Source organism: Passer montanus, unplaced genomic scaffold (assembly GCF_014805655.1).
Source record: "Passer montanus isolate IOZ18808 unplaced genomic scaffold, ASM1480565v1 scaffold379, whole genome shotgun sequence".
Classification (NCBI taxonomy): domain Eukaryota; kingdom Metazoa; phylum Chordata; class Aves; order Passeriformes; family Passeridae; genus Passer; species Passer montanus.
The window spans coordinates 3,807-29,344 of NW_024368585.1; the positions used below are offsets into that span (position 1 = coordinate 3,807).

At 54.6% G+C, this 25,538-nt stretch overlaps 3 protein-coding genes across 4 annotated transcripts; all 3 read right to left on the reverse strand.

The window, feature by feature from the left end:
- Positions 1 to 3,073: 3,073 nt before the first annotated feature.
- On the reverse strand, positions 3,074 to 7,066 carry LOC120506098 (T-lymphocyte surface antigen Ly-9-like). The gene is made up of 7 exons (XM_039717237.1): positions 6,978 to 7,066; positions 5,385 to 5,678; positions 5,046 to 5,312; positions 4,781 to 4,847; positions 4,152 to 4,234; positions 3,563 to 3,934; positions 3,074 to 3,144 (listed from the first exon to the last, which is right to left on the reverse strand). The coding sequence occupies exons 1-7, from the start codon at positions 7,030 to 7,032 to the stop codon at positions 3,074 to 3,076; spliced, it is 1,209 nt and encodes a 402-aa protein (XP_039573171.1). The 5' UTR covers positions 7,033 to 7,066.
- Positions 7,067 to 9,358: 2,292 nt separating this feature from the next.
- LOC120506100 (SLAM family member 9-like) lies at positions 9,359 to 16,980 on the reverse strand. Of its 2 annotated transcripts, none has more exons than XM_039717241.1 (6): positions 16,683 to 16,980; positions 14,290 to 14,585; positions 13,941 to 14,207; positions 13,700 to 13,726; positions 12,340 to 12,450; positions 9,359 to 11,639 (listed from the first exon to the last, which is right to left on the reverse strand). In XM_039717241.1, exons 1-6 carry the CDS (start codon positions 16,703 to 16,705, stop codon positions 11,464 to 11,466), a joined length of 900 nt encoding a protein of 299 aa, XP_039573175.1. In that variant the 5' UTR covers positions 16,706 to 16,980; the 3' UTR covers positions 9,359 to 11,463. The 2 variants fall into 2 exon arrangements, with proteins under 2 accessions (XP_039573175.1, XP_039573173.1); XM_039717239.1 differs by having other exon boundaries at positions 9,359 to 11,642.
- A 5,852-nt stretch (positions 16,981 to 22,832) lies between these two features.
- LOC120506099 (low affinity immunoglobulin gamma Fc region receptor II-like) lies at positions 22,833 to 24,691 on the reverse strand. The gene is made up of 4 exons (XM_039717238.1): positions 24,643 to 24,691; positions 23,958 to 23,978; positions 23,473 to 23,703; positions 22,833 to 23,254 (listed from the first exon to the last, which is right to left on the reverse strand). Exons 1-4 carry the CDS (start codon positions 24,689 to 24,691, stop codon positions 22,839 to 22,841), a joined length of 717 nt encoding a protein of 238 aa, XP_039573172.1. The 3' UTR covers positions 22,833 to 22,838.
- Between the last annotated feature and the right edge of the window lie 847 nt (positions 24,692 to 25,538).

Below are 25,538 nucleotides of genomic sequence, written 5' to 3' on the forward strand. Positions count from 1 at the left end.
ATCCAGGAGCATATACTGGAGCAGATCCCAGGGCGGATCCCGGTGGAGATCCTGGAGCAGATCCCGGAGCAGATCCCGGAGCACATCCCGGAGCAGATCCTGGGATGGGGGCAGGATCACAAATTTTGGGGGTTTGACCCCAAACCACCCCTTGGAACCCAAATTTGGGAATTCTGGCCCCACAGAGACCCCCAGCACCCCCCCGGGACGCTCAGAGCTGACTGTCTATGCCGAGGTGGGAGAGAAGAAACCCTGCCAGGACCCCGTGAGTGCCTGGAATGTCCCTTCCTACCTAAAATCTGGGAATTTTGGGATCAGAAAAGCCCTCCAAGGTCATGGAGTCCACCCTGTGGCTGACCCCAGCCTGGTCACTCAGGGTCTGGTCATCCCTTGGACACTTCCAGGACCAGGAACCCAAACCTTGGGCAGTTTCCAGGCCTGACCAGGCTTCCCATGGGGAAATTCCCTCTGTGTGAGTATTTCAGGAAACCAAAGTTGATCCTTTTAACCATTCCAGGCATTTTTTGTGTCCCCAGGCCGGGATGGGGGAGGCCACCCAGGAAGGAGCCACCATCTACGCCGTGGTCACTCCCAGGACACTGGTAGGGTCATTCCCATGGGATCCCAGCTGATTCCCAGGCTGGCACCATTTTTAATCCATTTTTTATCCCAAAATTTCCCATTGTTTGTGCATCCCGACCCTTTTTCCCTGGCAGGAGCACCCCAGGCACCGGGAGGAGCCCGAGAATTTCACCATTTACTCCACGGTCCAGTTCGGCCACAAGGTGAGGCTGTCCTGAAGCGTCCCCAAGCCATGGGGACACCAAATCCATGTCCCCTGAGGTTCTGGGATTGTCATCCCACTTTTCCCAATGGGAATTTTTCCCCTTTTCCCCACAGCCTTCCTCCATCAAGAGGAAGAGGCTGGACCAAGCTTTGGTCTCGACTGACTGCTTGGAGGTAATGGAGAATCCACAAGGGTTTTTTGGGACCAAAAAATCCCCAAAATGCCCCAAATACCACCCATTTCCTTGCAGGATAACGGGGGTTACAGGTGCTTGGGCTTCCCAAATCCTGCCGACCACCAGCACCCCTAAAACCCTGGAATTCCCGTCCCTGTGGAATTCTCCTGGAAACTCCAGTGGACATTGGGATCATTGGAATAAAAATAGCCAGAAATTCGGGTTTTTTCCCCCAAGATTCAATGCCCAGCTGTGCCTTGGAGCGAAGATTTGGGGATGGAAAACTCCGGAAGGGATGGATTTGGGATTGGTCAGGCAGGATGAGCGGAGGTGGCAATTTTGTGGGGTTTTTGGGGTTTGGAAATTTAGGAATCCTTTTTTTTCCCCTTTTTCTTGGTGAAGAGTGTGAAGAGGTTTGGGTTTGCCAGTCTGAGTTTCCGGCCAACACACCAATTTTGAGGTGGGTTTAGTGCTGGTCAAACCCCAGCGCTCACTGGAGTTGTTTGCTCATTTCCTGCTGTGAGATACGGATCAGGAGGTGGAGGGCAAAACAGGCTCCAAACTTTAAAGGGCATAAAAAAATCTTAATTGACTGAGCTAAAATAAAAATAAAATCAGAATAAACCTTTGGAATGCTTATTCCCCACCCTCTTTTCTTTCCCACTGACAAGGTAAAGAGACAAAACCTGGCACTTTCACTCAGTTTACCAACTCAAAACAGCCTGTCTTCAGCTCTCTTGTGGAGAGCAGTCTCTCTTGCCATGCCATGGAGACTTCTCCACAAGAAACAGCTCTTTCCTGGCTTTTAATTTTAATTTCCATGAAGCAAACAAAGTTCCATGTGAGAGCTGCCCCGGCCGTGAGGATTTTGGTCGGACAGTCTCGGCCTTGTGGTCGATCTGGGTTTTGGGGCCATCTCCAGTGCTGGCCACGAGGCCACTCCTGGCACTTGTCACGGCCGCGTGGCTGCTCACTCACGGTGTTGGGACAGTCCTGGTGGCACGGTCCGGCTGTGGCAGGAATCTCAGCCCAGCCTGGCCACGTGGGGCCAGTCAGTGACCTGTTCCCAGGGCAGAGGAAAGAGAGCTTTTCTTGGGTTTTGCTCATTTTTAAATCTGCTTTTCCACAGAGGCATGTTCATCTCCATTCACTGGTTTAACTGGCTGTCAATCTGCAAACCAAGCCAGATGATTGGCTCCTCAGACCTCACCAGCGGATTGGCTCCACCCCACAGGGAACCAACCCCAAAGCCCCTGGGCTCTTCTCCAACTAAAAACCCAACAACTGGTTAAACCACGGGGGGAGATGAGACAGAATTAGGAAAACCCCAAATCCGCCCTGAATATGCCCCAAATCTGCCCCAAATCCACCACAAATCTACCTCAAATCCATCCCAAATCAGCCCCATCCTGGCTCTGTCCCCCCTGTCAGGTCCCAACTCCTGGGATGGTTTTCCTGGGCTCTAAGGATGGTTTTCCACACTCACCTTTGGATTTGCAGTAGAACACGAGGTAAATTGATAAAAGCGACGCGATTTCAACCCCGGCTACGACGCCGATCCTGATCCAGCTGCTGGAGTTGGCACCTGGCAAATGAAAGAAGATCCAGGGGCAACTCCCAAAATAAACCTGGCTCTTCCTGACATTGGGGCAGAGGGAATTTGGCCTCAAATCCCACCCTGATCCCTCATTCCAGGAGATCTCACTCCAAGCCAGGACAGAGCCTGGACAAGCACTGGATAAAGACGAGGATCCCAGAATTCCCAAATTCCCCAGTTGTTTGGTCAGAAAGGAATTCCGGCGATCTCCCAGTGTTGGCAGGATGGGGTCACCCAGAGCAGGGGACACAGGGACACGGCCAGGTGGGTTTGGGTTGGCTCCTGAGGGGGACACTCCATGGGAAGACGTTCTCACACAGAGGTGGAACTTCTTGGGGTTGGGTTTGTGGCCAGCACTCCTTGTGCTGTCCTGGTACCGCTGGGAAGAGCCTGGACATTCCCAGGAAAGGGATTTTGGGAGGAGCTGGAGGGTGCTGGGCTCGGGCTCCCCAGTCGCCCTTCCTGGCTGGACGTGGAAAAGCTGCCCTGGGCACTCAGGGACACTTGGGGACACTCACTCAGGAGTGAAGATGGACATGGACAGGGATGGCAGCTTTCCTGGGCTCGGAGGGTGGGTGTTTTTTGCTGGCAAGGGGAGAGAAGAGGGACAGGGGTCAGAGCTTCCCTCTGCATCCCAGGGAGAGCCGGACCCCAGAGAGTGGGATCAGCCCAGCCCAACCCCAACATTCCCATCCCATCCCTACCACAAATTCCATCCCCAAATCCCAGCTTTTCCTGGCTCTCAGAGGAGCAGGATCAGCCCATCCCACCTTTCCCTCCCCCTTTCCATATCTCTCACAGGAACCGAGATCAGCCCATCCCAACCTCAACATTCCCATCCCATCCCATCCCATCCCATCCCACCCAACCCAACCCCAAATCCCAAAATTCCCGTGTTTCTCAGGGAATCAGGACCAGCCCATCCCAACCCCAACATTCCCACGTTTCTCAGGGGATCAGGATCGGTCCATCTCACCTTTCCCCACCTGTCCCCAGCTCTCACCTGAGCAGAGCACCCCGGGGATGGTGACGGTGAAGCTCCTGCTGCTGACGGGGTTCCATGCCATGCACGTCAGCGTCTCCGGCTCCTCCCGGGATGATTCGTTCACCCGCAGCACCACGGAGTTCCCATCCTGCAGATGATCCCGCACCCTCCAGCTGTAGGAGACGTTCCTGAGGCTGGCGCCGGGCGTGGAGCAGCGCAGGGAGAAGCTGCAGCTCCCGTCCGAGCAGTTCTGGGCCTCGCAGGTCACCCACTGGTTTAACTGGCTGTCAATCTGCAAACCAAGCCAGATGATTGGCTCCTCAGACCTCACCAGCGGATTGGCTCCACCCCACAGGGAACCAACCCCAAAGCCCCTGGGCTCTTCTCCAACTAAAAACCCAACAACTGGTTAAACCACGGGGGGAGATGAGACAGAATTAGGAAAACCCCAAATCCGCCCTGAATATGCCCCAAATCTGCCCCAAATCCACCACAAATCTACCTCAAATCCATCCCAAATCAGCCCCATCCTGGCTCTGTCCCCCCTGTCAGGTCCCAACTCCTGGGATGGTTTTCCTGGGCTCTAAGGATGGTTTTCCACACTCACCTTTGGATTTGCAGTAGAACACGAGGTAAATTGATAAAAGCGACGCGATTTCAACCCCGGCTACGACGCCGATCCTGATCCAGCTGCTGGAGTTGGCACCTGGCAAATGAAAGAAGATCCAGGGGCAACTCCCAAAATAAACCTGGCTCTTCCTGACATTGGGGCAGAGGGAATTTGGCCTCAAATCCCACCCTGATCCCTCATTCCAGGAGATCTCACTCCAAGCCAGCACAGAGCCTGGACAAGGACTGGATAAGGACGAGGATCCCAGAATTCCCAAATTCCCCAGTTGTTTGGTCAGAAAGGAATTCCTGCGATCTCCCAGTGTTGGCAGGATGGGGTAACCCAGAGCAGGGGACACAGGAACACGGCCAGGTGGGTTTCGGGTGGCTCCTGAGGGGGACACTCCATGGGAAGACGTTCTCACACAGAGGTGGAACTTCTTGGGGTTGGGTTTGTGGCCAGCACTCCTTGTGCTGTCCTGGTACCGCTGGGAAGAGCCTGGACATTCCCAGGAAAGGGATTTTGGGAGGAGCTGGAGGGTGCTGGGCTCGGGCTCCCCAGTCGCCCTTCCTGGCTGGACGTGGAAAAGCTGCCCTGGGCACTCAGGGACACTTGGGGACACTCACTCAGGAGTGAAGATGGACATGGACAGGGATGGCAGCTTTCCTGGGCTCGGAGGGTGGGTGTTTTTTGCTGGCAAGGGGAGAGAACAGGGACAGGGGTCAGAGCTTCCCTCTGCATCCCAGGGAGAGCCGGACCCCAGAGAGTGGGATCAGCCCAGCCCAACCTCAACATTCCATTCCCATCCCAACCCAAAATGCCAGCTTTTCCTGCTCTCAGGGGATCAGGATCAGCCCATCCCACCTTTCCCCACCTGTCCCCGGCTCTCACCTGGGCAGAGCACCACGGGGGTGGTGACGGTGACGTTATTGCTGCTGACAGGGTTCTGCACTCCGCATGTCAGAATCTCCTGCTTATCTGAGAGTGATTCATTCACCAGCAGCATGGGGCCCTCAGCCAATAGCTGATCCTGCACTCTCCAGCTGTAGGAGACGTTCCCAAGGCTGGCGTCGGGCGTGGAGCAGCGCAGGGAGAAGCTGCATCTCCCGTCCGAGCAGTTCTGGGCCTCGCAGGTCACCGTGAGCTCTGCCAGCCTCCCTGTGGGCACAGGGGTGTCACAAACCTCTCTTTTAGGGTAAACCCTCACAGAACAGTACTAAAGGCACCTACTGAACACCTGGAGGGTGAAGGTGGATCTTTTTCCATTAATGGTTACAGAGTAGCTCCCGGCATCCTCCATCCTCAGCTGGGAGATGCTGAGTGCACGGCCTCTCTCAGACACAGCAAAACGGGTTTGGAATTTGTCTTTGAAAAATATGAGTCGAGGAGGGTCCTCAAATACCACAGTAACTATGGGTTCATTCCCAAAATTCCAGAATGCTACATTTCCATCTGGGTTGTGGCTGTGGAAGGTCACGGACCCGCCCAGGACCCCGATCACCTCCGTGTTGTCGCTGGCACTCGCTGGGGAGAGAAAGTGAAGAGAGAATATGAGATGGGGTGGGATGGAAGGCTGGGATGGAGGTGGGTGAAACAGGGATGAAGCTGGAATGAGGAAGTGCTAAGTGTGGATTGGAGGTGGTATGAAGTTAAGCTGAAGATGGGATCTAGCTAGGATCAAGGTGGGATGAAGGTGGGATAAAGTTGCAGAACCCTGACACTGAAGCCCATCCGGGCTGGGGGTGTTTGAAGACTCATGGGGGGCTCATGGAAGGGTCCCTGGGAGAATGAAAACCACGAGGCCACCCCCAGGCTGAGCCCCCTGCGTCTTGTGCCAAGGACAGAGCTTGGAGGGGAACTGAAAGGGAAAGGGGAACGAGGAGTTGGAGACAGCCTTGCCTTGGACACAGCCAGGGTGGATGGGGCAGCTCCAGAATGGCGTCTCCAGGCTGAGCACTCCTTGTGGCCGTAGGGAAGGCCCTCTTTGAATCTGTGGACTCCTCTGGACTCACTCTAACCATTCCATGACCTTCTTAAACTGGGGACACCAGGACTGGTGGCATCTGGTGATTGCAGGTGGGGTCTCACCATTCCAGAGATGAGAACCCTCCCACACTCCTTTGGATGCAGCCCAGGACAAGGTCCAAGATCCCTCTGCATGCATCCCTTCCCTCCAGGTGCCACACCGCTACCTTGGGTCAGCAATTCAAGGAGGAAGCAGTTGTTTTTGTTATTTTCACAACTTCCCATTTCCAAATAACCATGCCACCCAATTTATACTGGGAATGGAGTTTTTCTTCCCAGTTTTTCTAACAGGAAACTGATCCTGGCTCAGCCCTAAGGTTGGGCTCAGAATTTCTCTCTCACTCAGCCTCTGGGGCACGGACAATAGAGCATCAGGAAGGAAAAAGCTGCTGGGGAAGATAAACTCACAGGAAATGTACTGAATAATGAAGCCGTGGGATGGTTCACGTGGAAAACCCCCTCAGAGTGGGGACGGGCTGGGGCCGAACCTTGCCCAATTTCCCTCTTTTCAGCCAGAAAACACGCCACGATGAAACCTCCAAAAACCAGGAGGCAACGGGGAGAGGAGCAGGAGCTGAAGGCAGAGTAGGATGTCTGGAGAACATCTGCACCTGATCTCTCCTTTTCAGAGGGTTCCCATGCCCAGGGCATCTTTCCCCCTGGTTGCCCCATCTCTGGGAGGTTGCCCAATCCTGTGGAGCTGATTCCACATATCCCCACCCTCCTGGAGGTCCCCAAAACCACCCCAACGCCCCCCACAGGCTCCGTGCCAAGGGACAAGGAGCACCTGGCACTCACTGGTTTGGTGGAGGAGCATGAGGGTGGCGAGAAGAGGGATCCAAAACACATCCATGGGCGTCCAGAAACGGAGAGGATTTGGGGCACCAAGCACCCAAAAATGCGTGCCACAAAGAGGAAGAGGAAGAGTGCCTGGGTGGTTTTTTAGTGCCTGGGTGAGGGGAGGGCTTCAGATGTGGTTTGTGACAAAAATGACTCATCAAACAAAGGTAAGTCACACTTCAATGTAAATTTGAGGTGTTTAAAAAAACCCCAATTCCATTCCCAAGGAAAGAAGAGGGTGGCCACTGGGACAAAGAGTGTCACCTTGGCTGTGTGTGACAAATGGATCAGGTGCTCTGTGGAGACCAGCCTGGAGAGTGTCATCCCAGAGAATGTCACGATTCAGGAATTGGTGCCCATGGACTGGAGCCTCCAGGGCATCCCTGAGGAGCGAGGCTGAGCCCAAATTGTGGAATGGTTTGGGTGGGAAAGGACCTTAAAGCTCATTCCATGGGCAGGGACAGCTCCCACCATCCCAGGGTGCTCCAAGCCCTGTCCAGGCTGGCCCTGGACACTCCCAGGGATGGGGAATCCATGGGACCACCTGGGCCAGGGAAGGATGGATCCCTAAACTCCCATCTAAAGCAGCCCATGGAATGGGCTGAAAACACCCGCAGGCAGGGATTTTGGGGTGTTTGTGCAGGAGCTGGATATTTGCGAATGTTTGGACATTTGCTGATATTTGTAAATATTTGATTTTTGGGCTCTTTGTCCCAGCTGCAACACTCATGGCTCAGGATATTTATATCCCATGCAGAATATTTCAAAATTCCATCATTTTTGCATCCCTCGTGGCATCACCTCCCCCTGACAGCCATGGTGATGGCACAAGGAGCTCTGTCCTTACTTTGGGGACACCTGGGATGGGGAGGGGACATGGCTTCAGGTCACCCAGAGCCTTTTGTCACCTGTCACCTGGTTTTGGGGCTGATTTCCATCATTTGGTCCCCTGATTTTGGGGTGGATTTTTGTCACCACCGTGTACCCTAATTTTGGGTCTGAATTTTGTCCCCTCATCACCTGATCCAGAGGCTGAATTTGTCACCTCTGTCACCTGATTTGGGGTTGATTTGCTGCAGAACAGGAAGCAAAAGGCAGGAAATGCCCCTGAGCTCTGTTTATTTGCCTTATTTGAGCTAAAAACCCCTTGGGGGCTGGATGTGGGGTCAGAAAAAAACCCCAAAATCTCCCTGGTGGCTTTAAGGGGTTTGAGGGACAGAAATATCTTGAATTTTCATGGAAATATCTCAAATATCCGTAAAAATCTCTTGTCTAAAGGGGGGGGGGGGTGTCCCATTAATCCATAAAAATATCTCCAATTGTAGAGGTTTCAGTTCGTGACCAGGCAGAAACATCAATTCAGTGAAGAGGTTTGGGTTTGCCAGTCTGAGTTTCCGGCCAATGCACCCATTGTGGGGTGAGTTTTGTGCTGGTCAAACCCCAGCGCTCACTGGTGCTGTTTGCTCATTTCCTGCTGTGAGTTACAGATCAGGAGGAGGAGGAGGGCAAAACAGGCTCCAAACTTTAAACGGTGTAAAAAATCTTTATTCACTGAGTTAAAAAATTTTAAAAAAAGAAAGAAAATCAGAATAAAACTTTGTAATGCTTATCCTCCCTCCCACGCTCTCTTCTTTCCCACTGACAATGTAAAGAGACAAAAACCTGGCACTTTCACTCAGTTTACCAACTCAAAACAGCCTTTCTTCAGCTCTCTTGCAGAGAGGAGTCTCTCGTGTCATGCCATGGAAACTTCTCCACAAGTGTAGCGGTTTTGCATGGGAGGCACTCACAGAAGGGTGCAAAGACAAAGCTGACACGCCTCTGGGAACACCCATGCAAAAACCAAAAAAATCACGGGAAATCTCTCATTTTTGGTTGGTAAAGAGGTGACAGGCCATGGCAGGTGGCCCCTGCCATGGGGCACCACCAGCGCCCCTCCATCTCCCAGGCAGAGGAGGGCAGGCCACGGAGCTGAGGCGAGGCTGGGCCGTGGTTACAGTTTCTGACATCTGGCTGCTCCTAAGCCCTGCCCCGCCACCAGCCCAGGGAAAGCCAGGTCCGCCAGGCTCCAGAAGCAGACCCAGGCTGGGCTGGCTCAGCCAAGATTCTGCCACCGTTGGGGTTCATCCGTAACCAGCGGGCAAGGAGAGGAGAAAGTCATCAGCCGCTTTGCGTGCTGCTGCTGCATTCTGGCCTGGCTGCTGAGATCCTGGCCCACCCCAGCCCAGCCACAGCTCTGGCCCCACAAGCACTGAGCCCGGCCGGGGTCAGGTGAGCATCTGCAGGCCCCGGGCTGTCACAGTTGAGATGGACACACGACATACACACACACACACTTGTCAAAGACAGTAACAGTACCTCCTTTATTGTTACAAATTCTTCTGAAGTTTTACGCTCCTAAAAAGTCTTTACATCAAAACAAAAAGTTCTTCACATTCAGAAAGAAACAGCTTATTGCATTTTACTGGTACAAAGAAATTAATGTCAGGTACTGAAATGGCAAGTGTTTACAAATTTTTAAGGTACCTAATGCTGCTCAGTAATGCACGTCTCCTCTCCCAGCAAATATCCCTTATGTGTCTATTCTATCGGTTTCCGTGCTAACGTCCTTGCTATGGATAAAGTGGTATTTTATCAATTTGTTCTTCGGCTAACTCAGTGGTCTGGCCTGCAGACCAGCTGCTAAGCTCATCCACACCACATGAGATATTAACTCGCTCAGTGCTTCCATCCTCCCTCTAGTCAGGGAAGAAGGACCAGATACTGGCATGTAGGGGAGCAACATGAAGACACCGAGGTCAGTGAAGAGGAAGTTGAGACCCAGATGGGAGGGGTGAGGAGATGCCTTTAATTTTAGGCTGAAATCCTAAGATAAAGAGAACCTTTGCTCTTGAACAGCTCATCTTTCAGACAACACCCCATAAACTGACAGCTCGGGAAAAGCTTGTGGAAAATGGGAGGAACTTAATGATTGCAGATTTCCTTGGGTGGCTGCTATTCATGGAGAGAGCCACGAATGAACCGTTTTGTTGTGGAGAAGTCCCCATAACATTAACAAGACAGACTACTCTCCCAAAGTGAAATGAAGAAAGTTTACTACCTCTAGAATAGTCTGACTGAAATTTTAGGTTTTGTCACTTTGCATTGTCAGTAGGCAAAGAAAAGCTGTAGGGCGAAGAGGAATTTTCTGAAGATTTTCTTTTAATTCTTAGTAGTCCTTCATTTTAGTTACTGTTAAATAAATATAATAATAAAATATAAATATGAATAAATATTAAAAAAATAATAGGATAAAGAATAAATAAGTAATACATTTTTCATAATACTGTTTTCAAGTTTTGAGACTGCTTTGCCATTCCATAATCATATCTCACAACAAGAAAAGGGTAATTACATTCCAGTATGTGGTATTCACATTCTCTGAACAGAGAGAGACATAATTCTCTCTCCCAGGACTTTTCCTCCTGAGGAAAGGAGTGAGAAAGCTCAGGGAGAGAAAACAATTCTTATCTCTACTTGCTGCGCCTGTTGTTTGGCACATATGGAATGTGTTATGGAGATTGTTTACTGAGATTTTAATTGGACTCTGGTGACGATTGTTTGGACTGATTGACCAATTAAGTTAAAGCTGTGTCATGACTGTCTGGTTTTTGTAGTGTATAGCATTAGTAATACAGTATAGTGTAATATAGTGTAGCTTAACAAAGTATTTCATTCAGCCTTCTGAAATCAGGGAGTCAGTACACATTATTCCCACAATGGGGTTTGCCCTGCCGCTATAGCAGGGCCCTAGTGATTGGCCCACACTAATTTCAGTGCATTAAGAGAGAAATCTCCAATTAGCAAACCAAAACCAGTACACAAAATTGGGGTTTCTGTCCAGTTTCAAGCTACAGCTGCCACAACAAGGAACAGTTCACTCGTGGCTGCCTGGAAATCTGCAATCGTGAAGTGCCTCCCATCTTTCGCAGCCTTCCCTCAGCTGCGTTCATGGGCCATGTCACCTTACTGGGGTGTTATTTTTAAGGATGAGCTATTCTAGCATAAAAACAAAAGTTCTTTTAATCCATCTCTGGGAACAGAGAGCAAGGTTTTTCACCATTATCATCTCTCTCTGTTCAAACTTCTCATTGGATCACAGCTACTGAAACGTCTGCTTATTTCAACATTGATGCTTCTGCTCACGGCTGTGGTTAGAACGTTACATCCTCCCATGAATTATAGGGAAAAAACTAAGGCTGATATATCAAATATATCTTTGCCATAGCTTTACAAAAGAATTTCAGCCCAAGACTAAGGCATCTCCGCAATCCCCTCCCAACAAGAATTTGACTCCTTCCTTACTGACCTCAGTGTCCATGTTGTTTTCTTTATGTTTTTTCACCCTTTTCTTTTCCTGATCTGGGAGAGCATTAGTGTTTGTAGGTTTGTTTGTTCTCAAGCTTTAGCAACAGAAAGAGCTTTTGTAGTGTTGTACAGCACCAAAGGGTTGATCTTCTCCAGGCTCTCCATCAGATTCTTCGGCCTGCTTCTCGCTGTTGATCATGTGGTCCACAGCAGCACCGTGTGAGTTGTGCTGGCTGCCAGCACTGCCCCTGCGCCTTTTCTTCATGCAGAGCACTGCTAAAAAGGAAAAAACCAACCTCCTGTCACTGCTTTTGCTGTTCTGTCTGCAGCACACCTGCCTAAAAGCGGTTAAGCAAAGCCCATGGCAGGCCATGCTGAGATAGCGGCGGCTGCGCAGCGCTGCCCTGGCCACGCAGATTTTGGGGCCACCTCCAGTGCTGGCCACGAGGCCGCTCCTGGTGCTTGGTGTGGCCGTGTGGCTGCTCATTTGCGGCATTGGGACAGTCCTGGTGGCACGGCCCGGCTGTGGCTGAAATCTCAGCCCAGCCTCGTGCCACCCTGGCCACGTGGGGCCGGTCAGTGACCTGTTCCCAGGGCAGAGGAAAAAGAGAGCTTTTCTTGGGCTTTGCTCATTTTTAAATCTGCTTTTCCACAGAGGTGTGTTCATCTCCTTTCCGTGGTTTAACTGGCTGTCAATCTGCAAACCAAGCCAGCAGATTGGCTCCTCAGACCTCGCCAGTGGATTTGCTCCGCCCCACAGGGAACCAACCCCAAAGCCCCTGGGCTCTCCCACAACTAAAAACACAAAAATTGGTTAAACCACGAGGGGAGACGAGGCAGAATCAGGAGAACCCCAAATCCACCCTGAATCCACCCCAAATCTGCCCCAAATCAGCCCCATCCTGGCTCTGTCCCCCCTCCCAGGTCCCACCTCCTGCTCTCGAGGGCTCCAGGGATGGTTTTCCATGCTCACCTTTGGATTTACAGTACCATATGAAGCAAAACAATACAACCAAAAGAAGCAACCCAGTTCCACTCCCAGCTATGATGCTGAAGATCTTGATCCAGCTGCCGGAGTGGGCACCTGGAAAAGGAAGAAGATCCAGAGGCAACATCCCAAAATAAACCTGGCTCTTCCTGGCATTGGGGCAGAGGGAATTTGGCCTCAAATCCCACCCTCATCCCTCATTCCAGGAGATCTCACTCCAAGCCAGGGCAGAGGCGGCACTGGACAAGGACAAGTGTTGCGGTGTGATGTCATGGCTTGCCTCAGTTCCCTTGGCTTCTCCCTAAAATTTCCTTCCCCATGTGGGCTGTCAATCACCCTTCCTTTCCCCACCCTTGACCCCTGCTAGGCGCTGTCTATCAACCCAGAAATTCCAAGGGGACCCTCAAGTGATTGGCAGGTTCAAAGGATGCTCTCCACCCCCTGGGGGGCCATTGGCCCACCCAGGTGTCCCTCTCACCAGAGACCCCCTCCCCCTGTGCCTGGTTGGTGCTCCCTGGGTCCCCTCCCCTGCCCCAGTCCCCAGGTAAAAGGGCAAGCAGACCACACAGTCGGGGTTCTGTTGGGAGAGTTCTGGTGGAGAGTTCATTGGAGTTATTGCAAGATTCAGAGGCCGTGCCACCAAAATAAAAACTCTGGATTAAAAACTCTCCATCATGACCCGCTCCTTTCTTCACCTGGCCTCAAAGGTTTCTCCAGCTCAGGAAGGCCTGAAGAGTGACCCTCTCAACAGCAAGCTCCAGCCGTAAGCACTGGAGCTCGGGGCATGCCCGCACTTGTCCCCACGTGCCCAGCTGTGACCGCAGATACTGAACAGCGTCTCTGGGGAGAAAACTCCACAGGTGCCGCTCTTTGGTCAGCATCCGAGGCCAGACAGACCAAGGCAGTCCCGTCAGACAAGGATCCCAGAATCCCCAAATTCCCCAGTTGTTTGGTCAGAAAGGAATTCCGGCGATCTCCCAGTGTTGGCAGGATGGGGTCACCCAGAGCAGGGGACACAGGGACACGGCCAGGTGGGTTTGGGGTGGCTCCTGAGGGGGACACTCCATGGGAAGACGTTCTCACACAGAGGTGGAACTTCTGGGGGTTGGGTTCGTGGCCACCACTCCTTGTCCTGTCCTGGTACCTCTGGGAAGAGCCTGGACATTCCCAGGAAAGGGATTTTGGGAGGAGCTGGAGGGTGCTGGGCTCTGGCTCCCCAGTTGCCCTTCCTGGCTGGACGTGGAAAAGCTGCCCTGGGAACTCAGGGACACTTGGGGACATTTGGGGACACTTGGGAACACTCACTCAGGAGTGCGGATGGACATGGACAGGGATGGCATCTTACCTGGGCTGGGAGGGTCCGTGGTGTTTGCTGGCAAGGAGAGAGAACAGGGACATGGGTCAGAGCTTCCCATCCCATCCCAGGGAGAGCCGGACCCCAGAGAGTGGGATCAGCCCAGCCCAACCTCAACATTCCATTCCCATCCCATCCCAACTCATCCCAACCCCAAATCCCAGCTTTTCCTGACTCTCAGGGGATCAGGATCAGCCCTTCCCACCTTTCCCCACCTGTCCCCAGCTCTCACCTGAGCAGAGCACCATGGGGGTGGTGATAGTGACATTCATGGTGCTGACGGGGTTCCGTGCCGTGCACGTCAGACGCTCCAGCTTATCCGAGAGTGATTCATTCACCAGCAGCATGGGGCCCTCAGCCAATAGCTGATCCCGCATCCCCCACCTGTGGGAGACGTTCCCGAGGCCAGCGCCGGGTGTGGAGCAGCGCAGGGAGAAGCTGCATCTCCCGTCCGAGCAGTTCTGGGCCTCGCAGGTCACCGTGGGCTCTGCCAGCTCCCCTGTGGGCACCGGGTTGTCACAAACCTCTCTTTTAGAGTAACCCCCCTACCCCCACCCCCAAACAGCACTAAAAGCACCTACTGTACACCTGGAGGTCGAAGGTGAATGTTTTATCCCCAATGGTTACAGAATAGATTCCGGCATCCTCCATCCGCACCTGGGAGATGCTGAGCACGTGGCCTCTCTCGGAAACAGCAAAATGTTCTTGGAATTCTTGTTTATGAAACACAGGTTGAAAAGGATCCTTAAGGTCCACAGTCACTATGGGTTCATTCCCAATAAACCAGCCTATTGCATTTCCATCTATGTTTCCGTCTATGTTGAGGATGGGGAGAGTCACGGTCCCACCCAGGACCCCGATCACCTCCACGGTGTCACTGGCAGGGGAGACAAAGTGGGGAGGGAGCATGAGATGGGGGGGGTATCGAGGGGAGATGAAGGGATGGAGGTGGGATGAAGCTGGGATAACCGTGGAATGCAGAGATGGAAGGCAGGCTGAAGATGGGCTGGAGGTGTGAGGAAGGGAGGCTGAAGATGGGATGAAAAGGGGAAAGAAATTAAGATGGGACCAAGGTGGGATCAAGGCGGGATCAGGGAGGGATGAAGCTGCTGAACCCTGACACTGAAGCCCATCCGGGCTGGGGGTGTTTGAAAGCTCATGGGGGGCTCATGGAAGGGACCCTGGGTGAAGGAAGAGCACGAGGCCACCCCCAGGCTGAGCCCCCTGAGTCTCGTGCCAAGGACAGAGCCTGGAGGGGAACTGAGAGGGAAAGGGGACCAAGGATTTGGGGATGGGAAGGTCAGGAAGGGTCACTGAGCAGGACAAGGAGCTCCTGGTCAGACGTGCAGCTGCTCCTTGGAGGAGAATCAGGGAATCGTGGAAATCAGGGAATGAGGGATCATTTGGGTTGGGAGTGAGAGAAGAGAAACTCCTCTAATTCTGCTGCCCTAACATCCCCACACCTTCCATATGTTATGAATAAAAAGTTATCAATTTTTTTTAAGGTTGCAAAGTTAAAAAAAGTTGAACCAATTGCTGTTAAACTGAAGGTTACCTGCATGTTGCAGCCGCCTATTGTTAAGAGTTCTTCTCTTAATGGTTGGTGATTAGCCATTGTCCCCTCTAATGCTTGCCAGGGGTGATACCAGACCCCACAGGTAGCAGGGGAAGGAGAGACATCAGAGCTAGTATGCAGATGAGAATGCATTTCACCTGACATTGTAAAGTTTCAGGGAAAAAAACCCTAAAAACAACGAGCCAACATGGAATTAAGAGACCTAAGTGATGTCTAAGGATGAGGAACTTAACCCAGTATCTGCTAAGATCCTTTTACTTCTCACCCTAACCTGAAAAGGTCTTAACTAGAAAGAGGACCTGGAATGTTAGACTGGAAAAGCGGAATTTCCTACTCTCCCGTGAGGATGGAAGCCCCAGCTCTGCCTGCAGACCAGCGGACACAGCTGCATCCTCCTCCTCCATGCCACTCCTGGGAGCACCGGCGGCGTGAGCGGAACCCCTCAGCTTCTCCCCACCTCAGCTGATTCTTTTTAATAAAGGCATCAAAAAAGGCGAAAGATCTCCCGCCCCATTTATTTCACACGGGCCCAGGGTGCTCCCAGCCCTGTCCAGCCTGGTCTGGGCACTGCCACGGTGGATGGGGCAGCTCCAGCCCGGCTTCTCCAGGCTGAGCACTCCCTGTGGCCGCAGGGAAGGGACACTGCACTCGCTCCAACAGTTCCAGGACTTCCTCACACTGGGGGCACTACACTTGGCAGGATGTCACCACCCTAGATGGAATGTCACCATTCCATGTGGAGTTTCACCATTCAACATGGGATCCCGCGATGGGAGGGAAGGAGGGGAAGGAGGCGAGGAGGAGCGGGGGGGAGGGCTGAGAAAGGGGAGAGGGGAGAAGGGAGCCAGGGGGAGAGGGGAGATGGAGAGGAAGGAGCAGAGGAATTCCCTGCCGAGGGGGAGGCACTCGCCAGCCCCGCGGGATGGGAGGAAGGTGGGAAGGAGAAGGGGGGGAGGGGGGAAATGGGGGAGAGGAGGGGGAAATGGGGAGAAGAGGGGGAAAGGGCGGAGGCGGTGGCGGGAGAAGGAGAGGAAAGAGAGGAAGGAGCAAAGGAGCCGCATGGAGCAGAGGAAGTCCCCGCCGGGCTCTTGGCAGACCTGAGGGGTCCCCGCTCCGAGATGTCCCCGCCCGGGGGTCGCCGCTGTCCCCCGGCGCTGCTGGCGCTGCTGCTGGGCCTGGCCGGGAGCCGAGGTGAGGAGGGGGAGCGGGATCGGGGGGTTGGGGGGGCTGCGGCGATTCGGGAATGGCGGGGGATCCGGGAATTGCCGGGAATCCGGAAATTGCGGGGAATTCGGGAAATTCGGGAATGGCGGGGAAAAGCCGGAGCGGCGAGAGGGGCTCGGGGGGATGGAGCCGGGCTGGCTGCGGGTTTGGGGGGGATTCTCCTCGGTGTCTCACCTCGCACGGGCCAGCGGCGCCATTTCGGTCCTTCTTACAGTTCTCTTCTTGGACGTGCCTGGAAGCGACGAGATCCACAAACCCTCTGTTTAAAACTTTAACGGTTTGGTAAACTTTGACAAAACACAGCGAAGGACTGAAGAAGGCAAGAGCGCAGAGGACTGCGAATGAATGACTTAACGCGCCCCGCCGTTCTCTTCCTGGCCCCTCCCTAAAAAAAGCCGAATTCTCAGCGGAGCAGGACACTTTTTAACTTTTTTTTTTTTTTTTTCCAAGATCAGGTGATTTTACGTCACGCCGCGCCCTCCGCTGCTCAGGCTTTTCGCCTTTCCAACTACCCTAGGTGGTAGGTACGAGTGCTGTAGGTTATGGTTACAAACTTTCTGCTTTCTCTCCACATCCCGGCCAACCCAGGCTGTCCGGGTTATACATACGAATCATATTAGTGGCTTTTTGCAAGTGTTAAAATGGATTCTGCATGTGTGATGTGAAAGTAACTTTGTTATAAAGATGGAATTTTTATTTATGTTGCTGATTCAGCTTAGACATAACAGTGAAATAGCTGATGTTGGTGTTAAAATGTCGGGAGGGAAAACAGCCCATGCACCCAGGATGAGCACACGTGCACAGATCTGCCGACTATCAGCACTCACCGCGTGAAGGCAGCGTGGGCCAGGGCCCAAAAACTGGAGGGGATAAGAATGGACTGAAACCACAGCCAGGAAAATGCACGCTCTGCAAAGGGAAACCCAAGGAGGGGCCACGTAAAATAGTTCCTGGGGTGTGTAAAATAGTAATGGATATGCAACAGGCTCATGGAATTAAAAGGTATTTAAGGGGTATCCCCGAAGATAATAACATTTGCTCCATGGTCCTTGTCTCCTATTGTCCTTTATTAAACTTCAATTTTCACAGGAGAGTGTTTTTCACAGGACATCTGAACAACAAACTGCAATAAAACCCCCGCCAGACAGGGACAGGGCATTGCCGCGGGGCCATGGCTGTGATTTCTGTGATGTCTGACTTCTGGCTGCTCCGGAGCCCTGCCCCGCCGCCAGCCCGGGCCGAGCCGGGTCCGCCGGGCCCCGGGAGCAGCCCCGGACCGCTCCCGATTCTGCCACCGCTGGGATTCACCCGCAACCCCCGGGCATTGGAGGAGAAGCCATGGGGCAGGGGGCTGCAGCCAGGTGACCACCTGCTCCGGTGAGGTGTCACCTATTTCAGTGCTTCCATCCTCCCTCGAATGAGAGGAGAGAATAAAATGCAGGCAGTGCAGAGGAGCAGCATGGAGGTTCCTCGCCTGTGTCCAGCCCTCGTTTGAGCATCCAACACCGGACACGCCGAGAGCTCCCCCCGATTCCTCTAAGGTTGCTCAGGGATCCCCAAAGGATCCCCCGGGATCAGCAGCGGTTCCAGCCGGGAACGGATCCCAGGGAGGATCCCGGGGATGCTCAGGCCACAGGAAGGGTCACGCTGGCGTAAACCGTGGTGGGCTCCTGGGGGGGACAAAAATGGGGTCACAGAGGGGTCAGCGAGGTGGCCGGGCCGGGGGTCACCCACGGGCGGGGGTTTGGGACAGTCCCCCTTACCTGGGACAGCGGGGGGCGTCCCCGCGGGGTTGGGGACCCTGCTGGGGACCGGGGGGCTCCGTCGGGGGCCGGGGGTGGCCCGGTGGCCGCGGTGTAGATGGTGGTGCAGGACAGGGGGGTGGTGCTGGCGTCGGTCCCTTTGGGCTTCTGAGCGAGGGGACAAAGGGTGGGCAGCGACCCGAGGGTCCCAACAGGGCCACCCTGGCCCTGCCACCACCTTTTCCTGCCGGGGTTGTGCCCAGCAGGGCTCGGAAAAGGGGAAAAATCCCGGAGTTTGTCCCCAAAGCCACCGTGGGACGCTGGGGCTCAGCAAGTTGTGTCACCTGGCATTATTCCCGAGATTCCCAAATTCCGGGTGAGTGGTGCGGCAGGGATGGGTGACACCCCCAATGACACACTCTCCTTTCCACCCCCTTTTCTCTAGTTTTCCCTTTCCCTCCTTTCTTCCCCTTTTCCTCTTTTTCTCCCTTAATCCCCTTTTTGCTCTTTCTCCCCCTTTTTATATCTTCTTCCTCCCCTTTCCCCCTTTTTTTCTGTATTCGTTTCCCTTTTGTCCCCCACTTACTCTCCCCCTTTTTCCCCCTTTCCCCCCCTTTCCCCATTTTTCCCTTTTTTCCCCCTTATCCCCCTTTTTCCCCTTTTCCCCCATTTTTCCCTATTTTTCTCCCTCACCTGCACACGCTGCACCTGGTTGTAGATGGTGGCGCTGGCCGGGGTGACCTGGGAGGGGTCCGGGGTGGCCTGGGAGGGGTCTGGGTCACCTGTGGGTGGGGAGGGGTCACACAATTCTGGGATCAGCCAGGTTGGAAAAGAATTCCAAGGTCTCCCAGTCCGACCGGTGTCCAGTCCCTTCTTGGTCATCCCAAGGAATCTCCAAGAATTCCTTGGACACCTCCAGGGGTGACCACCCCAACGCTCCCTGAGCCCCTTCCAAGGCATTTTCCCTTTTCCAGGAGGGATTTCCCCAAATTTCCCACCCAGGATTGTCATCCTGCTTTTCCCAATGGGAATTTTTCCCCTTTTCCCCACAGCCTTCCTCCATCAAGAGGAAGAGGCTGGACCGAGCTTTGGTCTCGACTGCCTACTTGGAGGTAATGGAGAATCCACGGGGGTTTTTTGGGACCAAAAAATCCCCAAAATGCCCCAAATACCACCCATTTCCTTGCAGGATAACGGGGGTTACAGGTGCTTGGGCTTCCCAAATCCTGCCGACCACCAGCACCCCTAAAACCCTGGAATTCCCATCCCTGTGGAATTCTCCTGGAAACTCCAGTGGACATTGGGATCGATGGAATAAAAATAGCCAGAAATTCGGGATTCCCCCCCGCCAAGATTCAATGCTCAGCTCTGCCTTGGAGTGAAGATTTGGGGATGGAAAACTCCGGAAGGGATGGATTTGGGATTGGGAAGGCGGGATGGGTGGGGGTGGCAATTTTGTGGGGTTTTTAGGGTTTGGAAAATTTGGAATCCTGTTATTTTTTTTTTCTTGGTGAAGGGTATGAATAGGTTTGGGTTTGCCAGTCTGAGTTTCCGGCCAACACACCAATTTTGAGGTGGGTTTAGTGCTGGTCAAACCCCAGCGCTCACTGGAGTTGTTTGCTCATTTCCTGCTGTGAGATACGGATCAGGAGGTGGAGGGCAAAACAGGCTCCAAACTTTAAGGGGTATAAAAAAATATCAATTGACTGAGCTAAAATAAAAATAAAATCAGAATAAACCTTTGGAATGCTTATTCCCCACCCTCTTTTCTTTCCCACTGACAAGGTAAAGAGACAAAACCTGGCACTTTCACTCAGTTTACCAACTCAAAACAGCCTGTCTTCAGCTCTCTTGTGGAGAGCAGTCTCTCTTGCCATGCCATGGAGACTTCTCCACAAGAAACAGCTCTTTCCTGGCTTTTAATTTTAATTTCCATGAAGCAAACAAAGTTCCATGTGAGAGCTGCCCCGGCCGTGAGGATTTTGGTCGGACAGTCTCGGCCTTGTGGTCGATCTGGGTTTTGGGGCCATCTCCAGTGCTGGCCACGAGGCCACTCCTGGCACTTGTCACGGCCGCGTGGCTGCTCACTCACGGTGTTGGGACAGTCCTGGTGGCACGGCATGGCTGTGGCAGGAATCTCAGCCCAGCCTGGCCACGTGGGGCCAGTCAGTGACCTGTTCCCAGGGCAGAGGAAAGAGAGCTTTTCTTGGGCTTTGCTCATTTTTAAATCTGCTTTTCCACAGAGGCGTGTCCAGCTCCTTTCACTGGTTTAACTGGCTGTCAATCTGCAAAGCGAGCCAGCAGATTGGCTCCTCAGACCTCGCCAGAAGATTGGCTCCACCCCACAGGGAACCAACCCCGCAGCCCCCGTGCTCTCCCCCAACTAAAAACCCAACAATTGGTTAAACCACGAGGGGAGATGAGACAGAATCAGGAAAACCCCAAATCCGCCCTGAATATGCCCCAAATCTGCCCCAAATCCACCCCAAATCAGCCCCATCCTGGCTCTGTCCCCCCTGCCAGGTCCCAGCTCCTGGGATGGTTTTCCTGGGCTCCAGGCATGGTTTTCCATGCTCACCTTTGGATTTGCAGTAGAACACGAGGTAAATCGATAACAGCAACACGATTTCAACCCCAGCTACGACGCCGATCCTGATCCAGCTGCCGGAGTGGACATCTGGAAAAGGAAGAAAATCCAGGGGCAACATCAGAAAATAAACTTGGCTCTTCCTGACATTGGGGCAGAGGGAATTTGGCCTCAAATCCCACCCTGATCCCTCATTCTAGGAGATCTCACTCCAAGCCAGGGCAGAGGCAGCACTGGACAAGGATGAGGATCCCAGAATTCCCAAATTCCCCAGTTGCTGGGTTAGAAAGGAACTCTGGAGATCTCCCGGCGCTGGCAGGATGGGGTCACCCAGAGCAGGGGACACAGGGACATGGCCAGGTGGGTTTGGGTTGGCTCCTGAGGGGGACACTCCATGGGAAGAGATTCTCACATGGGGTTGGGTTTGTGGCCACCACTCCTTGTCCTGTCCTGGTACCTCTGGAAAGAGCCTGGACATTCCCAGGAAAGGGATTTTGGGAGGAGCTGGAGGGTGCTGGGCTCGGGCTCCCCAGTCGCCCTTCCTGGCTGGGCATGGAAAAGCTGCTCTGGGCACTCGGGGACATTCAGGGACACTCAGGGATTCTCAGGACATGGCTGCACATGGACAGGGGTGGCAGCTTACCTGGGCTGGGAGGTTCCATGGCGCTTGCCTGCTAGGGGAGAGAACAGGGACATGGGTCAGAGCTTTCCTCTGCATCCTGGGAAGAGCTGGTGCCTGGAGAGTGGGATCAGCCCAGCCCAACCTCAACATTCACATCTCATCCCTACCACAAATTCCATCCCCAAATCCCAGCTTTTCCTGTCTCTCAGGGGAGCAGGATCAGCCCATCCTATCTTTCCCTCCCCCTTTCCATGGCTCTCACAGGAACCGAGATCAGCCCATCCCAACCTCAACATTCCCATCCCATCCCATCCCAACCCAACCCAACCCCAAATCCCAACATTCCCTACAGGACCCCCCGCCAACGCCACAGTTCTAGAGCAGTGGGTGCTGCCCCTTCACTCCCCAATTCTGGGGGCCTCTACAGCTCCTTGGGACCCCCATCCCCCCATTGTCACCCACCCAAACTGTGCCACTGGCACCAGGCCACAATGACACCCACAACCAGGAGCAGGAAAAAAAGGGCCCCACCAACCACTGCGGCCACTGCAAGAAACCGAGGTGGACACATCAGGATCACTCCAGGGGTCCTGCACTCCCTGATGACCCTGTGTTAATCAGCCTATGTCCCTGTGTGTTCCTCGGTGTCACCTCTAGGGACAGTTCTCGGCTGAGTGCCTGTAACAGATGGTGCCCATCCAGCTGGTTGGTGGCCACGCACTGGTAGGTGCCCGAATGTCCCACATTGATGTCCCCAAGCTCCAGGAGGGCACCCCAGGCCACCTCCTGCCCGTTCTGCAGCCAGGTGAAGGTGACAGGGGCTGAGCCCACCTGCACTGAGCAGCGCAGGGTCACACTGTCACCTGCGTGCACCTGGTGTGACAGGGGACCGGGGGTGATGGTGGCATTGGCCACGGGCACTGCGGGGACACAGACAGGGCTGAGGCCACAGGGAGGGGCTGGCAGCTGGTGTGAGGGGATAGGGACAGGAGGGGGTGGGTGTGATGGGGGATGTTGTGGTTGGGGCCACATCACAGAGAAGGAAGGGGACAGAGGGTAGAGGTGGGGGGACATACAAATGTGTCTGGAAGACATGGAGGTACCCAGGCAGGGGATCCGAGGAGGCTGTGGGGGCTCCCTGTACCCAACCCCGCACTCACTGCACACCGTGACGCAGAGCCGGGCGCTGCTCTTCCACACAGCACCCACATCAGAGCGCACCCTGCAGTTTTAATTTCCAGAATGGGAGACCCCCACGCCAGGCACCAGCAGCTGCAGGAACCCCTGCAGGCCCCCCACCACCTGCATGTCCCAGTAGAACATGTGCAGGATGGGGGCTTGGGGCCACATGTGGCTGGGGATGCTGAGGCAGATGAGAGTCATGGGCAACCCCATGATGAGCTCGGGGGGACCCTCCAGCCTTGGCACCAGGAAGAGCTCAGGGAAGGAGAGGGGAGGTGAGGACTGTGACTCTGAGTCCACTGGGAAGTGGCTTTGGGGGTGTCAGGAGATTGGAGTTCCAGCTGAAGGGGATGCTCACCATGCATTGTCACTGTCACTGCTGCTGAACGTGAAATAAAGGACCCCACCAAGCCCCTGCAGCTGTAGCGGCCACTGTGGTTCAGCTGCAGAGGGGACAGGGACAGCTCGGTCGCATTGATGGACCCCATCAGATTATTCTCATCCCGGTAAAATTGCACCTTGGTGACTGTGCTGTTCCCCTGGCCCCGGCAGCGCAGCGTCACCGTGTCCCCCTCCAGCAGTGTCCGTGCTGGCACCTGCAGAACCAGCTCATCTGTGGGACAGGAGGGTGCCATCACACTGAAGGGTTCGGCACAGGTCTGAGGTGGGTCCCAATGGCACCAGAGACATCTGGGTGCACTGGGATGCACTGGGATGTCCCTGTGTGCAGGGCACAGGCTCTCGCCACAGGAGAGGTGTCAGGCCACCCATGGAGTGGAGCCCAACCACATTTATCAGGGACTACTTTGATCATTTAAGAACCCCCCTCACCATCTAAGATGCTCACAGGGGGGCTCAGCCCACTGCCGGGTCTGTCACACGTGTAGGTGCCGCTCTCGGTCACAGTGAGGTGGTCCTTTTCCTCCTGCCCCCAGTGCTGCCCATCCCTGTACCAGGTGGTGGCATCAGCAGTCCCTGAGCCTTGGCAGGTCAGTGTCACCCGGTCCCACAGCACCGCCGGCCTCCAGGGGGGCTCCACGAGGAGCTGGGTGGTCTGGGTGCCTACAGGTAATACGATAAACCAGAGTGCCTGGCCCCCAGCGCTCCCCGTCCTTGTACCAGGTGGTGACATCAGCGGTCCCCAAGCCCTGGCAGGTCAGTGTCACCCAGTCCCACATCACTGCAGGCCTCCAGGAGGTCTCCACCAGAAGCTGTGTGGTCTGGGCACCTGCAGGTGACACCATACACCAGCCTGCCTGGGCCGGCGTGGGGCTCGGGACAGCGGGGTGGGGACATGGCATCCCCTGAGGACTCACCAGTGAGGCCGAGGGTCTGGGCTGGAAGGGAGAAGGAACAGGACTCAGTGAGGGTGGCATTGTGGGGACAGCAGCACCCAGGCATCTGGGTGTGAGGGCTGTCTCCAAACTGTCCCCATGGGGACACCACTTCGTGTGAGAAAGTGTGTCTGGGTGCTCCCCCAAAGATTTGGTGAGGTGGGGGGACATGTCTGTGTCACAGTCACCTATGAACCACATCCGTGTGGCACAGACACCTTGGGAACAGAGACATCGAGGCCACCCTGGGCTGAGGCATAACATGGGAACACCCCAGGCACGAGGACACCACAGACACAGCCCGTGCGGGCCCAGGTCACCTCCACCAGCTCATGATCACCTCCCCATGATCCCATCCCCATGGCTACATCCTCATGGTTCTTGTCCCCTTCTGTCCCAGCATCCCAGTTCCCTTGTCCCTGTCCCCAGAGCTACCTGAGCCCAAAGGTGCCAGTCCCCACATTCCTGTCCCTACATCCTCATCCCCAAATTCTTGCCCCCTGTTCCTATCCCCAAAGCTTAGCTACATCCCCAGTCCCACCAAGGTCCAGTGTGGGTAACATGGACTGGCACTGCTGGCATTGGGGACAGCAGGGGACCCCGCAGTCCCCTGTGCCCCCTCCCCTCCCTATGCCCAGGGTGTCAGGACCTTGCCTGGGGCACTCACCCCACAGGAGCAGTGCCACCTTCCCGGACATGCCAGTGTCCCCAGCCATGTGCACTGGCTGTCACTCGCTGCTGTGGCCACCGCTCCCCTGGCTGGCAGCTCTTCAGATGAAGGAGAAGGAAGCGAGGTCACGTCCGTCTCCATGTGTCGGTGGCCCTTGGTGGGGGCAGGGTGGCCACAAGCTGGGCACAGACTGGGGACAAGGGTCCGTGGGACGAAGTGGGAAATGGGGTTCCCAGGAGTTGGGGACTTGGTGGGTTTGGGGAGCTAGGGATGGGTGTCCAGGGAAATGGGGCATCCCCGGGATGGGGTCCCTGGGGAATGGGGGTCCTGAGGAGTGGGAGTCACCTGGGATGGGAGTGCCATGGAAATGGGGGTGCCCAGGGCTGGGGGGACTCAAGGATGAGCGTCCCAGGGGAACGTGGGCTCCAGGGATTTGGGGTCATGGCATGGGTGTGCCAAGGATGGCAATGCTGCAGGAATGGGGATCCCATGGGAATGGGGTTCCTGAGAGAATCAAGGTCCTGGGGGAGAGAGGATTGCAGGGGTTGGCATGAATGGGAGAGGGTTCCTTGGGAATGGGGTCCTGGGCCATGGAGTTCCTGGGGAATGTCCTTCCAGGGATGGAGTGATATAAGGAATGGGGGTTCCCCAGTTGGGTTTCCAGGGGAATGGGTGTGCAAGGGATGGGCAGTTGCTGGATGGGCACAGCGGTCTCAGCTCCTTCCCTGGGTGCCTCAGATTTTGGGGTGATCCAGGGCACAGCGCTACTGCCTGGGGTGCTTGTTTCCTGTGCAGCCATCACATGGGGGTCCTCCGTAGCTCTGCCTCTGTGCCCTCCCCTGCCCTTGACTTTTTCCTCTCTTTATATCTCTTTTGTCCTTATTTTCCTCACT

Excerpts from the sequence above, each read along its gene's own strand:
- LOC120506099 (XM_039717238.1), bottom strand. The coding sequence starts at position 24,691 with ATGGCTGGGGACACTGGCATGTCCGGGAAGGTGGCACTGCTCCTGTGG. Across the intron at positions 23,979-24,642 it reads GGTGGCACTGCTCCTGTGGG|CCCAGACCCTCGGCCTCACT; the intron begins GTGAGTGCCCCA and ends TCTCCCTTCCAG. Across the intron at positions 23,704-23,957 it reads CCAGACCCTCGGCCTCACTG|GCACCCAGACCACCCAGCTC; the intron begins GTGAGTCCTCAG and ends TATTACCTGTAG.
- LOC120506100 (XM_039717239.1), bottom strand. The coding sequence starts at position 16,705 with ATGGCGCCGCTGGCCCGTGCGAG. Across the intron at positions 13,727-13,940 it reads CCCCATGGTGCTCTGCTCAG|CAAACACCACGGACCCTCCC; the intron begins GTGAGAGCTGGG and ends TCTCCTTGCCAG. Across the intron at positions 11,643-12,339 it reads ATGGTACTGTAAATCCAAAG|CAGTGCTCTGCATGAAGAAA; the intron begins GTGAGCATGGAA and ends TTTCCTTTTTAG.
- LOC120506098 (XM_039717237.1), bottom strand. The coding sequence starts at position 7,032 with ATGGATGTGTTTTGGATCCCTCTTCTCGCCACCCTCATGCTCCTCCAC. Across the intron at positions 5,679-6,977 it reads CATGCTCCTCCACCAAACCA|CGAGTGCCAGCGACAACACG; the intron begins GTGAGTGCCAGG and ends TTCTCTCCCCAG. Across the intron at positions 3,935-4,151 it reads GTTCTACTGCAAATCCAAAG|TTGGAGAAGAGCCCAGGGGC; the intron begins GTGAGTGTGGAA and ends TTGGGTTTTTAG.